The 15,640-nt window shown below is 45.2% G+C and overlaps 1 protein-coding gene across 1 annotated transcript in view; it reads right to left on the minus strand.

Annotated features, from left to right (window-relative positions):
• Positions 1–15,640, minus strand: part of CPS1 (carbamoyl-phosphate synthase 1) — a 179,740-nt gene that overhangs the window by 93,503 nt on the left and 70,597 nt on the right. The window contains exon 4 of the mRNA XM_066189456.1: positions 4,386–4,525. Coding sequence (XP_066045553.1) covers positions 4,386–4,399 — 14 coding nt within the window. The 5' untranslated portion in view covers positions 4,400–4,525. The remainder of the gene's footprint in view (positions 1–4,385; positions 4,526–15,640) is intronic.

Raw genomic sequence — 15,640 nt, forward strand, 5'->3', positions numbered from 1 at the left:
TCTTCCATTTCAAGGCAAGCTCCACTTGCTTCCCAAGGAACTTATAATGAAGGGTTTTGAAAGCACCTGAAAAATATTGAGATTTCCCATGTATTTCCTAATCAGGTGTGAATTTATCAAGAGAGATCACTGCAGAACTCAGGTAGCAATTTTTGATCAAACCCCATTACCTCAGAGACAACAACTTACTTTTTTTGCCGTATGTAGTAGGGGAATAAACAAAGATCTCTTGTTCACATGCAAATGAACTAACAGCACGCAGACATCCCTCATCACCCAGTGCTCTTGGATTGCTGCAGGAAAGAAAGCTGCTTTGATCCAGTTTTAGATCAAATTAAGCATTTCAAGAAAACCCTACAATGTTTCGAAAATGGCAAAGCAACACAAGGTGAGAATTTCAAAACTAAGGATGATCTTCACCTGTGTATATAGAAACAAACTGAAAGGAATAAGAACCAAGTACAAGTCTTACCCCTCAGCTCTCCTAAATACTGTTGTTTAAGCCACAGCCAGAACAGGGTTGGTTTTTTTTCCACAGAGTTTGTTCTATCTTAGAGGAGGTCTGGAGAAAAGGGTATTTTAAATTTTAATGGGAGAGGTTCTTAGCAGATCTTGGTAAGAATCAATCTTACTAACTCACATGATTGTGCCAGGAATGATTCAGTGCAAACTCAGATGATTTTTTTTTTAGATGGAAACAATCCCAAGTGACAAGGCCAGAACAGTAACTAAAAACGGACTGCTCCTAGCTGCCCACTGTACTCTTGCCTGCAGCTTGTTTTCCATGCAACTCCTGAGACACAAAGTGCTCAGTCCTCTTCAGTCCCAAGTCCTTTCTACCCCTGAGATCTGGCTTTTTGCTCTTTGCTTCCTCCCACAGTTTCTCTGCATGAGTAAGAGTCTCCCAGCTCACCACACTCCATGGATCCTGAGAGCTGCTTTCCCTTGAGCACACCTCACAGGACAGAAGCCTCCCTCCAGTCTACATAAGTTCAGTTTGTGACTGCCCCTCATCTAGAAACAGCAACAATCCTACAAAACCTTAACTATTTCCCGCAGAAGACAGTAATCCATATGAAAACCAGTATGAAACCTGTTTTGAACAGCACAATTTAAAGCTTATTCCTAAATCCCAACCTTGCAGTCCTCATTTGCAGAAAACAAGTGTTTCTGGGTAAAGGAGAACACACAAACCTGAGCCCTGAGCCAATGTAAATTTATCAGAAACACAAGGTGCTTTGAACAGGACATGCAAACTTCATGTTGGTGAGGGCCTGAGAAACAAAATTACAAACATCAGGCTGTCCTCTTCATGATCTTTGGCTGACAAAGGCCCAGTCTGAAGAAAATATGTATGTATTCATAGTTAGGGATGGAAAACACAGCACCTGTAACTCGAAACATCTTCCTAATTCTGATTGAACATCACTTTTTGTCTGGGAGTCCAAACAAACAAAAATCTATAAAGAAAGACTTTAAATTGAGTTGCTCAAAATCTGATTTTATTAAGTACTGCAAGGAGTTATTTTCACTACTACAGAACACTTCTTTATAGAGATACTAATTTTCCTCTTCTTTTTTTAGAGATACTATTTTTCCTCTTTTAAATTAAAAAATTCTTTCTGTTTGGAGATTTTTTTAAACATAAACCTAAAAGCAAATTTCAGCACAATAAGTGAAGAGTTTCATTTTGATATTTTAATTGAAATGTCAAAAAGCATCAGAATCAAACTGAGATGCCGTGTCATTTTCCTTCAAAAACATTAGTTCAGTCTAGCTGACAGCTAAGAGCAATTCAGTTCTGTGAGGTAAATAGTTTGCTCTGAAAGCAGACCCTCATGCCCTATTCAGTTTCATAAAATGAAGGAAACATGCCTCAAAACAACCAAAGTACCCAGGGGTGGTAGCAAATCCTACAGGAATCCAGGATACAAAAGTGTTCACAATCACTCAACAGGCCCTGTGACAGTTTCAATTAACATTCTATATGTATGATAGTTTTAAAAGCTAATAAAGACTTTTCATTCTCTAAGGAAAAATAATAGAACAAGATCATTGAAAATCTCAAACCAGCACCATGTGAAAGAGCTTTCAAAAAAAATAGCTAATTTCTTGCTAATTGTGCATTGCCTAACTTGGCACCTCCCTTCTTTTCCAAATTTTGTCTTTAAGCAAAAATCAAGACAGCCTTTTGATGAGTAAAGGAAGTTTAGAAAATGCCTGACAATAACTATTCCCACATTAAAGAAAATCTACTTTCAAGGAGATTGCACTTTTTATTAAGGCTTGAACAGCCCAGGGTACACTCCTGTGTCTGGGATACAGAGCCCATGCTTCTCCCAAACTTGACAAAGATAAGGCTCTTATCTTCAGCGAGAGAAAAAGAATCAACATCTTGGAAATGGGTCAGATTTCATTGCTGCTGAGATTAGCAGCTCCTCTTAGACCAGCTGACGTGGAAGAAACAGAGAAAACCCTTGCAGTGTCTGGAAAAGACTGACATGACTCCAACAGGTCAGTTTCAGAAAGTCCTTGGTCAGCCAAAGTCCCGAGCTGGCAGAGGGCGATAAGGATAACCCAAAGTGCAGTTTGCTCCCCGAGCCGCACCGAGCACCACGCCTCGGACACAGCCCCCATTTCCATGGTGATGCAAGCAAGGGACACTGGCCCCAGGAATCTCAGAGATACCCAGAGGGTGTCTGCACTGTTTGACTTCAGGCTGGAGCCTGAACTCCATTTACTGGGAGATGTTTGGAGGGAGAAATATTTCTCATTCCCTGACATTTTCTAAAAAGCCATTTTTACAAATGGGGGCCAGGATTGGCAGTCATCATTTTTCCCCCGTGATTCCAGAGGCTCACACACTTCACTGGCTTGTTACTGGGGATCATTAAAAAGGCCAAGCTGGCTTTACAAAAAGGCCTGCACAAATCCAGTCTCCCCATGCTACACATTCTTTACAGAGTCTAAAAATAACATGGTATTACAGTGCAAGATTAGCTACATTTGCTCAAGATTCCTGTTACTCTCGCTTCCTTCTGTAGCAGCCCTATCATGGGTAAATATGTGATAGGTTATCATACCCTAGTGTATCAAAGAAAAACAAAATTGATTAGCCATTGATTACATTATAAATAGATAGGCTTTTATCTAGGATGAAAGCTACAACATACACTGTCCCCAGGCTGCTAATTTATGCATATAACTGTATATGCGCATTTGCACAGGCACATGCAGTGTTCATTGGGCAGTTTTGTCTTTTTTCTTTGACTTGGTCATCATCCTTTCCCCAGTTAGACGCAATTTCACTAAAATCAAAAATTCTCTGACTGAATCATTTTCAGGGACATTTTGACCTGGGACAGACCACTTGGTCCAGCCTTCTTGGTGGGCATGTACAGAGGATCTTGGCCAGACCCATCACACACAACCCTGTGATCTGAGATCTTGGCTCTATGAGCAGGGCAACCCAGAAGGGAAATAAGGAAATAAGTAGAGAGAGAAAGCATCCATCAGAAGAGATAAACACCACAACAGAAGTGTGTGTTACAGACATTTATATTTCCTAGAACAAAAGGTACTCACAGCCAGGCATTCTGAAGTGTGAGTCACAGGAACTGCCACTGGCAGGACAGCTACCTGTTGTCTGGACTACAACAAAACCCAGATAAAACAGGCTCCTTGTTCCCAGCACATTAGTGGGTCAGGCCTAAAGCTGCCCTCATATTAAGGAAAAAAGGCAGCTCCACTGAACTGGTGTGACACACAATCCTCCTCAATGATTAGCTTATCAAGTATCTGGGTAGCGTCCTCTCCCAGCCTTCTCTGAGCAAGAAATACTCTCTTAATAATATGCCCTAACATCTCTTTTACCACAACAAATGTCATACCCAGTGACAGGAGGGGCTCAAAGCTGCATCTGGGGAGAATCACACCTGACATTAAGGAAGCCTTTCTTTACTGAGAGGGTGGCCAAACACTGGAACAGGCTTCCCAGAGGTGGTTGATGCCCCAAGCCTGTCAGTGTTTAAAAGGCACTTGGACAATGCCCTTAATATCACACTATGACTTTTGGCCAGCCCTGCAGTGATCAGGCAGTTGGACTGGCTGATCCCTCTAGGTCCCTTCCAACTGAAGTATGCTATATGAGAAGAAACAGAAAGTTTTCTACAGAAAGCATCTTCCTTAATTTCCTGAGAATAAAAGTGAAATAATCATCCCTCTGGTATAAATATATTTACCCTTTGGAAAGGATATACACAACCTACCTCTCCAGTCCAGTTTCTTACCCTTTAGCACCTGTGCAGTGCTAGCTGTCCCCAGTTTTGGTGGGAGGGAGAGTTAACATTTCATAGGAGTTACTTAATGTGGCCTTGGCCTCTCACCTTATATACAGCATCTGTGATCAATCAGCATTTTCCTTGTTGCTTCATGCCTGGTGCTCCAGATTGGAAGGATTTGCAAAATTTGTTTGGTTTAATCTTTTCCTCACTCCAACTTTTTTTTTTTTCTTCCTGTGGATACCCTGGGGAGAAAAGATAAAGATAAAAATCTTTGTTGCACACAGGGCTATGCACTGAAGCATTTTCTTTCATTTACACATAGATATGCTTTAGGCAGATACACACATGAGGATGCAGATCTCTCTTCAAACAGCACAGCAAAGCCTTGCTATATGGATCTGTAATGTCATTTGGGAAGGGATATGATTTTGGCCAATTAAAAACATTTTTAGGGCTGGAGAGCAATCAGGTTTGAAGAAGTAATTAATGCTGTCAGGCAAGCATTCAGCACTTCAACCCCACAACTCCAGCACAGTATATCCAGATAGCATTGCTGTAATAGCAAGGGAGTTTTATCATGCTCCATGGGGATGACAGACACTGGATAAAGTTTTGTATCCATCAATAGACACAATCCCAGGATGGGTCAGGCTGGAAGGGACCACACTGGCTCATCTGGTCCAACCTTCCTGCATAAGCTGGGTCAACCCAGAGCACATGGCACAGGACTGTGTCCAGATGCATCTGGAATATCCCCAGCGAGGGAGTCTCCACACCCTCTCTGGTCTCAGTTTGAAAAGTTCTTCCTCCTGTCCAGGTGGAACTTCCTGAACATCAATCCCTGCCTGTCCCTCGTGTGCCATTGCTGGGCCCCACAGGGCAGAGCCTGGGCCCTGCTCTGGTCCTCCCTGCACACAGGGATGGGGCTCCTCTCGAGGCTGAGCAGCCCCAGCTCCCTCAGCCTTTCCTCATCAGGGAGATGCTCTAGGCCCTCCTTCATCTCTGCAGCCTCCACTGGACCTGCTCCAGGAGTTCCCTGTCCCTCTTGTACCAAGGAATTGAGAAATGGACTCTCCAGATGTGCCTCACCAGAGCTGAGTAGAAGGGCAGGATCACCACTCTCAAACTGCTGGCGTGCTCTTCCTAATGCATCCCAGGATTCCTGAGGCCTCCTTGGCCACACTGCTGTCTCATGGACAGCTTGATGTCTCAGGTCCTTCTCCACAGAGCTGCTTTCCAGCCTGTAGAGGTGCATGGGGTCAATACATACTGCTGTACTTTAACAAACACAGCATTTTTCTTAGGAAATCCCTAGGAACAGTCTCCTCCCCACAATGACCAGCTGGCTCAAAGAGAATCTGTGCTTTTGAGCAAGGGCTCTCATTGCACATCTTAAAATAGGGAACAAAGCCCTGGCTGACATGTGAGTGGCACCAGTGCTGAGGCTTTAGATGCAGTTAGGTTGTCCCTCCCCTGAAGATATTCTGCACTGTATTGTCCCTGACACCATTTCACTCTGACACCTAACAATGTTCAGCAAGGTTTAAATCAACCAACCCACGGGATCATGGAGTCACTCCACATCCCAACGCAGCAGGTTCTAATTCTTTATTCATTTGAAGAAGACAGGATCTCAAATACTGAACGGTTTTGGCTCTTTCAGCTTCAGGAAAGACAAAGCAGGTGATCACTGAGGAAAACTAGGGAGCTCCAGTTCACACTGAAAAGGCCAAGAGAACACGAGACACTTTTCCTTCTTCCTCTAAGCATGCAGACCTCTGCCTCAAAGAGCATAGGAACTAACCACAGAGCTGGAGACACCAAAAAGGCCTGTCTGGGTAATGCTCTGACAACTGCACCCTGAACTTCCTGGATCAAGTTCCTTGCACTGCCAGAGTCAGGAGTGTCAACATGGTACAGTACTTTAGGAAAAAAACTCCCAAAACTACGCACATCTGTGGATTTGACTTAGCCCCAACAAGACAAAGCTGGAGCCTGAATATACCTAATATATGTGGGGGTTTAAAGCCTACTTTGACTAAGAGCTGTAAACACAGGGTTTAGTTTTCAGATACTTTACTTTGTGAACAGATGTGGTTATAATTATATCAGATTTTAGTATAACAAGAAATCAAATTGTAAAGAAGGGTAGTCCAAAGGCAGCTTGTTCACTTTCCTGTACTGATTAAAGTAATTTAAATACTCACTTTTCCATCTTTATCCACTGCCACAAATAAACAAAAATCAATTCATTTATTTCTACTTCCTATGGATTCCATCACACTACAATCCACTGTGACCAAAGCAACCATAAACTACCCCATCCAGTCCAATGGGCATGACAAAAAACTAGACAAAAATCCACAAGAGCTAACTGCTGCTGGGAAGTTTTCCTTTCCTTACTCTCATCACAGAGACCTGAGCAACAGCATGTGCTTAGGGGACCCCAGCAAAGATGAGGAGTTGATTTATCTAGGTCATACATGGTCAAGAAGAGCTTCAGTTTGTCATTTCTGACTTGAGGAAGGAAATGTGGCTTGAAAAATGCAGAATACTGGTAGAGTGGAAAGTGAATATCGGCTGGTAAGAAGGGTGAGTGGAAACACTGTAGGGACACAGACCCCAAAAATACAAGTGTTACCTCTTTCCTCTTCCAGCCAGAGTGCCAGCCAGTCACACACTCCTGCAATCACATTTACCATCAGCATTTCCAGAGAGCTGAATTCTCTCTCTCCTTCCCTTCTGCCCCTAACAATCCCCTGCAGCTGTGGCACGCTCAGGAGTGTGCTTTGAAGAGTTTAGATGCTCATTTTGGGCAGCTCGGGTCTGATTTCCAGCATCAACAGCAGAAGAAATTGGTCTCGAGCCATGACTTTGGAAAAGACTTTGAAAAATACTCCAACTTTTTATTCTGTTGATTCCTGTGGAGCTTAAAGCCTTTATCTATATAAATTTCTGGCTTTGCCCTGGCCCTCCTCCTCTCCTGACCATTACCACATTACTTTACCCTGGCCAATACAGGGTTTTTTCATCAGATTCTGACCCTAATGCATTTACCTGTGCAATCCAGCAGGTAGAACAGCAGTGTTGACACATTGTGAATGCTTCCAGTTTTCTGTTTACTGCCATCCTCTCATTATCAGCTTCCTGCAACAGATGGACTGTAATTCTAAGGCACAAGAACAGTTAGTAACTGGGTGGGAGAGGCAGGAAAGGCTGCTGCCTCAGTAGCAAGAACCCAGAGGGACAAATAAAGGCAGAATGTTGTGGAAGAAATACGGAGACCTATTTTTAAGCATTAGCCCAGTTCAGCCATGAGCATAGATAGCTTCAGCTGGGGCAATTCAGGCTGCATTCTCTTGCCAGTTCTGCTTTTTTTTTCCAGGGAAATGGATTCCAAGACATGCAGCTAAAGACACAAATAAATCTGTTTCAAGCTATGATGTTCCTTTTGTTGGGACAGCACCCATTTTGATGGCATCAGCCACAGTCCTCTCTAGTAAAGGTCCCTGACAACACTTCCATCCATACTGCCAGTCAGCTAACATATTCTCTTTCTAAATGTGCAAAGAATCATGTGAGGAACTGAGGTTAAATTTCATCTTTTCATTGCTTGCTTCCCCCAGGAAAAGTCACAATGCACCCCTTTTAGGTTTCTCCAAAGGGCAAATAAATAATAACTAAAAATCATCCAAGAAAAATAAGGAATGATAAACTCTTTGTGTTTTGACAGTCATCCGCTTTCAAGCTCACCACACTGGAAATGCTATTGTGTTATGCATTCCCTTATCCCCACCTTCATGTACCTATAATAATGCACATGGAAGGTAGGAAGCCATGAGGCTGAGAATGTAGCGAAGAAACTGCCCCTTTGCTCTCAGCAACATTATAAGTTGGAAAAACATTTTCAATCCCTAATGGCTAAGCTTTCAAAAGCCCCTCTGAAACCAAAACCAGGGCAAAATACCTCAAATGCAAGAAGAGCAGGAAGCTCTCTGACACACAGCAAGCTCTGTTCTTGTGTTCCAGGCAGTGACCCATCAAGAGATGCCATTTCCCAGAGAAGAAAGAGTGATGCTGTGCCCTGGCAGGGCCAGCACGGCTGTGGCTGAGTGACAGGCAGCTGTGCTGGCCCTGTGCCAGGTGGGATGAGCCCTCCTTTCAAAAGCCTTGGCACAGCAGCTCGCTTTTCTAAGAGAAAAATAATCCCGTAGGGCTAAGGACACATGGGAGGTGTGAAATAACCTTCTCAGGTGCATATCCAAGCCTGCCTTTCTGCAGTGTTTTAGTCAGGGGCAGTTCTTTTGACGGGGTCAGTGAAGTCCGGTCTCAGCAGAGCTCTCTGAGGATCATCTGGGAAAAGCCCCAGATCCCTGATCTGGGATGAGCCCTGCCCTGAAACTGATCCATTTGCTTTTTGTGCTGTTCCTAAACCTCAGGGGAGCACGCAGCAGCAGCAGAAAAGCTGAAGAGGACCTTCACCACACCTGCCTGTTGAGACACCCACGAGCTTCAAAAGTTCTAGACCACCACTTCCAGCTTTCTTCTGTTAATAGTTATTAACTATTAACTCCAGTCCCTGCTCAGTCATAAAACTGTCAGCACAATTAAACCTGTGCCAGAAAGGACAGTCTGATCCATCCTCTGCATTCAAGGTAACTCCAAATCCAACTTCCCTCCAAGAAGCAACCAACTGTATCTGGGGCAATGCATACACCCAAAATCTTTGCAAAGAGCTGTTCTTAACATCTGAACCATGAGAGGGTTCAGCATAAGTTTACAGCCTCTGGAGTGTTCTGCAAGAGAGAGGAATCTATAAGAAACTGGACTGATTACGTGGCCTCACACATTTATGGGGGCAGGATTTAAAGTAGTTTATTTAGATGTGGAAGGGAATCTGTGCACTGACACTGCCAATTACAGCTGTTAGTAGCACAGGGGCTGTGTCGATGATGCTAATGAACGCATTCCTGGGTCTTGTAGGTGTGTGACTCACTGAGTACCTGCCAAGGGAAGAGTGGTTGCAAGGGGATCTGTAGGCTCCAGGAAGACTTCCAGGATACTGGTTGCAAGGAAACACTTTGGGCTGAAACTGAGCCACAGATTTTATCACAGCCAATCTCAGAGAATTGGGAGACTGTAGATTACCTGCTGTGACTGGCTTTGCATCAAAATGAGAATCTCTCCTTCCTCACCAGCTGCCTTCCCTTTGGGATCTAAAGGCTGAAAATGCTGGTTAGGGCACCAGGCCTGACAGAGCTGAAGAAGTGTTTGGACAATACCCTCAGGCACACAGTGAGGTCTGCGAGTGGGACTCGATGATCCTTGTGGGTCTCTTCCAACTCAGCTTATTCTGTAATTTCCCTGAAGGAGATGAGAAGCTCTGAATAAGTTCCTCTTCAGAGCCATCAACCAATTCCCTGTCCAGTGATGGGAAGGGCCACAGAAACTAAAACAGTCAGACAAAGCCTAACAGGAGCAAGGGACAGGAACCAAGGTGAGCAAACTCGATGGAAAATCCAGGAGGAGTGGTCTTCTGATAATTGCTGTTACAGGATCTCTGAGAAATAGCAGATACCTCAAACCTACCAGGATGGCAAACCTAGGACCTACTGGCACATATTTACTGACCAAGACAAATCTAGAAAAACATTTACCATAAAGGTGGATGTGGATAATAAATATCAAGATACTGGCACAGGTGCCAAATCATTGCTGTATCGGGACAGACTTTGCAATGCTGCCTGGGTGTCCCCATTGTTGATAGTATAGACACTTGGGACTGAAGGTCCTTTAAAAACATGACAATCGATAATTTTCCACAAACAAGAATTGTGCACTCTGAGCAAGAGCGGGTTCCATTTTAAAGAAGGGGTAAAATGTACCAAATGAAAAGTAAGGTCCTGTTAGTGCCCCTCAGAGTCCTTAGAGCACCTGTAAAACCTAACTGCACTGCTCAGTGCCACAGAGACCCTGGTCACTGCCACCCCAACCTGTTCACACAGCCAAGCAAACAAGTCAACAGTCAGGTTTACCACAGCTCATGCTGTACATATGCAAAGGTGAATGGAGGTTCAGACAGTCAAACACAGAGCCAAGTCAGGGTGAGCAATCAGTCATATCCACACATTGGCAATCACATCCAATCCTCCTGCTGAAATTTAGACAGGTTTCGAGATGAAAGTGCCCTACACAAAACTGCTTTAGTCATTAGAGCAAAGCAAAAGAAATCTGACTTGATGTCAGTCCTATCCAGGGATCGAATTCTATCAAAGTCTCAACAGTACCTACTGTCTTCCAAATTACCTCATAACCAAAATAAACTCTTTATCTAGCTTTTAGCAGTTTCCTGACTGGTTTTCTTTGCTCCTGACCATATGCAGCCTTTTCTGATCACCTTTCTCAATCAGGTCTGCTCTCCAACTTCTCTCTTTCATTCGCTAAAATAGGATGGATTCCCACTGCTTTGGGGGATATAGATATCTTATGGTCCGCAAGGAGGAGGAAACGCTAAAATGTCACAGAGGATTGCCACGTGCAGAACCACTGCTCTCTACTCCTTACACAGCAACTACCCCCTGCCGTCCCAAAGTGAGGAGGGCACGGCTGCCTTCCCGGTGTGCCAGGCTGAGTGAGGGCTCGGGCACAGAGGGCTCCTCCGGCTCCTTCCTTGGCGGACAGAGGCATCTAGTGGCTGAGCGAGGAAAGATCGGCTAAAGCCACCACGCTGCACTCAAGGATGTGTTTGTGGTTTAAGTGGGATGCTGCTGCTGCTGCTGCTGCTGCTGCTGCCGACATGAAGACAGGTTGCTACAAAGCTGTTCGGCTGTTAATTGCTCTGCCCAGGTTCACATGCCATAAAGCAAAATATGAACACAAGGCACCGGGCACAGCAGCCCGAAGGAAACCCTCCCAGGGGCCAGGCTGTGTGGGACGCTCAGGCAGTGTGCTAGAGAACACACGCACCAGCAGCCCCCAGCACAGGTGCCGAGCTCTCCGAAGTGGGAGGCTCAGCACCTCCCGAGCACAGGCACAGCTGTGTCTTTGTACTTGACAGCCTGGCACAACGTAACTCCGTGAATAACCTTCACCTCTGAAAGCTGCTGCAGCTGATGTCTGCTAAACTTTGAGAGCCAGTGGGTCACTGTCCCCTGGTCATACTCGTACACTGTTCAAGACTTTACAGACATCCACTACAGCCCTTTTCAGATACGTCTTTTCCAGTCTGAATTGTCCTGGCCCAACTACTTAATCCTTGCACCTAAGTCATTCCACACAGCTGACGATCTCTTTTTTGGCCTTTTTAGTCCTGTGACTTGTACCTGCTGCTTCTAGTTCTGCTGCCTTGTTTGAGACGAGATCAGGACATAAAACAGTATGTCAGATGGAGGTGAGCCACAGATAGATGTAACAGCATTGCTAGTTTTGTCCTCTTTTCCCTTCCTACTTTAATTTTCTTTTCCTTTTGCCTTATGAGCAGTGTTTTCACAGAAGTACCTACTACAGCGCCGAGGTCTGAACCACTAGCTCAAAGCCCCCCACTGTGTTTGTGCATGGAGTCAGGATTCTCTGTACTGAATGCTTGGCTTAATAACCTGGCCACAATAAATACAGGCAGGATTCAGGTGAGCTCTGCTCCCCAGAAATACTGTCAATAGAATCAACTAGAACAGGTCAAATTCTGCGGCCAACACTTAGCCTTTGATCTCTTCACACAAGATGCTAAAAGACAAACAAATCAATGCCAGCCGTAATAGGGAAAAAAATACAGTAAAGTAAGATGCTTTTCCTTTCTCCTGGATATGCCTCTAAAAGGAAAAGAAATTCCACTCATAATGCTGAGATATAACACTTGCCTCACCTTCCAAAGCCAAGCTACTTAGTTTCAGAACAGCATTAAGTCTTCAATTTCTTGACGTAGGTTTGCGTTTTTACTGAGATGGAATATGGGGAGCTGTGGCTCTAATAGTAAAGAATGGCAAAGTTTCTTGAGTTATCTCTAGTTTATACATAGCACCATGGCAGAAACATCATCTGATATTCAAAACTGTTATTTAAAATTAAGAAAAGGGCATCTTTGATTTTGATCTTTTATACGTCCTAGGACACTTTGGACATCAGTCTTAAGTATATAGTATCTTTAGCCATGCTGCTGCTGAATAAATAATGTGTAAGAGAGGCTAATGAATACAGCTGGGAAGCTTCTCACTTTTACTCTGTGCTGTCTGAAACAGGAACACAAAGAAGCCAACACCAAAAAGAAACAAAACAAAGCAGAGATGGGGAGATAAAGGCCACAACTTGGATTACACCTCTTAAATGTCCACAAAAATCTTGTATTGCAGTAGTTCTGTGATGTAGGAGTTCTGCCGAGACATCCCTTGGGCAATTATTCAGCAGATGAAACCCCTCCCACTGCCCAAGTACTTTGCTGGTACATTTTTCCAGGACATTCTCACACACCTTGAGGATGACCATGCCCTGTGGAGCACTTCCATACAGCCTCTCAAATTTCTTTTTCTAGCTGACAAGGCTACGAAGGACACTCTACCCTTGCTCACCGCACTCCCTCACATCTAGCATGCAACTGCAAAGGAGAACAAGCAGCCCTCACATTTACTATTATGGGGTTACCGTGCCAAGCCCATCTGGTTCACAGCATGGAGCCTGCTGTGTGAGGTCGATCTGACCCTGAGAGGAGGCTGTGGAGGGGGGGCAGATGGCAAACTACCATTTTGGAAAGGCCACTTGCGAGTCTGCATCTACCCTGCCCACATCGGGCACCTGCTGCATGGAGAGTCGCTGTGGGGGAGTTTACAGAGCTGATGGATGCCTGCAGCCAGTGAAGGACGGCCTCCTGCAGGAGACAGCTCCTCTCAGGAAGAAGATGTTTTGGTACGCCCTCAGGCAGGATGCCACGTAGTATGCAAGCAGCTGTAACATCTGTCAGAAATTCTGGTTTCATATCCTCACTGGAATGAGGAGGGAGCAGACACCCAGGCATGCTCAGGTTTTCCTCAAGGAGGACTGTGAAACATCACTTTCACTCACGTAATCCACAGATATGCTACCAGTCCAGTTGGGACCACCAACAGCCAGGATTCTTATGTTGCTAAAATTTAGCGAGGATTCGTCTTTTAGACAATGTTGTGGAGTAGAAAATATTACACCCTTTAGTTTTCTCACAGGTAGAAAGATTTGGGGACATCTATTCAACCACTGATTGCAAGTCACTTCAGAGACAGATTTTTCTGGGGCTAACTGTGACAGGACTGCCAGGAAGGCTATTAGAGATTGCTTTCTCACCATTTTCTCTGTGCTTTCATAGCTGCATCCACACAAAATTCCTCTCTAAATGTGTTCTGAACAGATCTGCTATAACAGTTTTTAATATTTTTTTTCAGAGGACGCAGCATGACCCTTTTCAGACAAAGCCAACAAACAGGCCCACCACTCCCAAACAGCCCAAAGTGACTGGGATTGCAAGGAGCAGCTTTCCTTTCAAGCCCACTTCCTTATTTCATTCCCTATTCTGCATGGGCAGGTTAGTAAGGATGAATCACGAGTGTCTTACTTGGGCTCTGAGTGACAGCTACATCCCGGATTTCTGGGTTCATCCTGGGCAGCCAGAGGTGCATTCAGGCCTAGGTGACCATGTCCAATTAGAAAATAATACGGTGAAACATAACTCCTTGGCAGGGTGGTGAAGAGAACAGGCAGGATAATTTGGGAGAATCATCTTTGTCTTTAAGTGATCAGGAAAAAAAACCCAACAAACTAATGTGAGGAATCGGACTCTGAAGTTGAGATGCTGTGCTTTATGCTGGAAGTTAATACTGAACTGTGCCTGAGGGAAGGAGGGCAGTGGATACTGCTTTGACCTGCAGATGGAAGGGAAGACCATAATACAGGGATGTGAATTTGGCCTTAAGCAGAAGACTCCACATCATTATTTGCTGATGCTAGAGCAGCCTCCCTGAATACTAAAACTGCAGTCCATCTCCCTGCCTTGAATGCAAGGCAATGTTTACATGATTGAAATTCACTAAACAAGCAACAGCTGAGTGAAAAAAGAACTGAAAGCAAACATAATTGCAATTCCCTCTTTTATGCTTGTTTCTCACCATGTCGTGAAATAATTTACTTTTTTTCTTTGAGGTCCAATTTTATTGGTTGTAATAAAGAATGGACATATGGACAGAAAACCAGAATCCCTTATATAATACAACTGTCACAGGCATGAATGCAGCAGCATGATGTATTCTCAGGGTGTTCGCAGTCACCAATATGTAAATTCTTAGAGCAGCGGTTTTCCCTAAACCCACCCAGATGGATTCAGCTCCTGCAAGGGGCAGTGTCACTGCACTTAGACCTTGACAAGCCACCAAGAGCCTCAAGCTCAGCCACATCCCTTTGTGCTTCCCCGACTTACACATATGCAAGCCTGCAGTGCTAGGAGTGCTGGGGAGCCTCAAAGCTGCACCTTCAGCAAGCCACACCTCAAGTACGGACATCGCAACCCATCTCAGGTCCCCAGGGTCAGAAGAAAGGGAGCTGGGCACAGTGTCACACCAAGCAGCAAGGCCTGGATTGAGGAATACAGCACACAAGGACATGTTAGGCCAATTAATGCTGGCAGCACAAAGTATATTGTATATAGATGGCTGCACAGGGACACATATGATGACATGATGACAGCAAGGAGACCCCCAGCAGCACGGTTATGTTGCACTGGGGAGGAAAAGCACTGCTCAGGCCGATGAGTCCTGGGGACCTAACCTCTTCATGTGGATGATGTAGCTCAGCCAACACAGGTGAGATGAGGCAGCTCAGCAAAGTACAGCAAGGAAGAGCCCTTGTCCCCCTGGCTGGGTCCAGTCCAAGCGAGGAAATACTGCTGGGGGGAGCAGGACTCAGCACATTCTCCTTGAGCTGACCCTCTGTCAGCAGCTGCACCAGCCTAATGCCAAACCCTCGTGGTGCCCATCCGCTCAAGGCTGGTGCAAGGGGCCCCTAATCCCACAGGCCCTCCAAGCTTCATGCAGCCAACGGAACCAAAACCCACAGGGACCCCCATAGGGGTCCCATACGGGACAAGCCCACCCAAAATCTCACAGGGCTCCCTAAGCCAGACTGAAACAGTTACCCTCACCGCCATAGCGTCCCTAAGCCCCACAAGACCAGCTGAGAGGGACCTTATACACCAAAGGGCTCCCTAAAGCACACAGACCCACCAGCAATGGACCCCTAAAGCCCACAGGGCCAGCTGCAATCCACCCCGATGACGAGCTCCATGCGACCCCGCAGGATCAGCTGCAAGGGACCGTAACTGCACAGGGCTCTCCGAGGCAGACAGA

This window comes from Chamaea fasciata, unplaced genomic scaffold (assembly GCF_029207755.1).
Source record: "Chamaea fasciata isolate MVZ Bird 193981 ecotype frontalis unplaced genomic scaffold, bChaFas1.0.hap1 SCAF_8, whole genome shotgun sequence".
NCBI classification, from domain to species: Eukaryota; Metazoa; Chordata; class Aves; order Passeriformes; family Sylviidae; genus Chamaea; species Chamaea fasciata.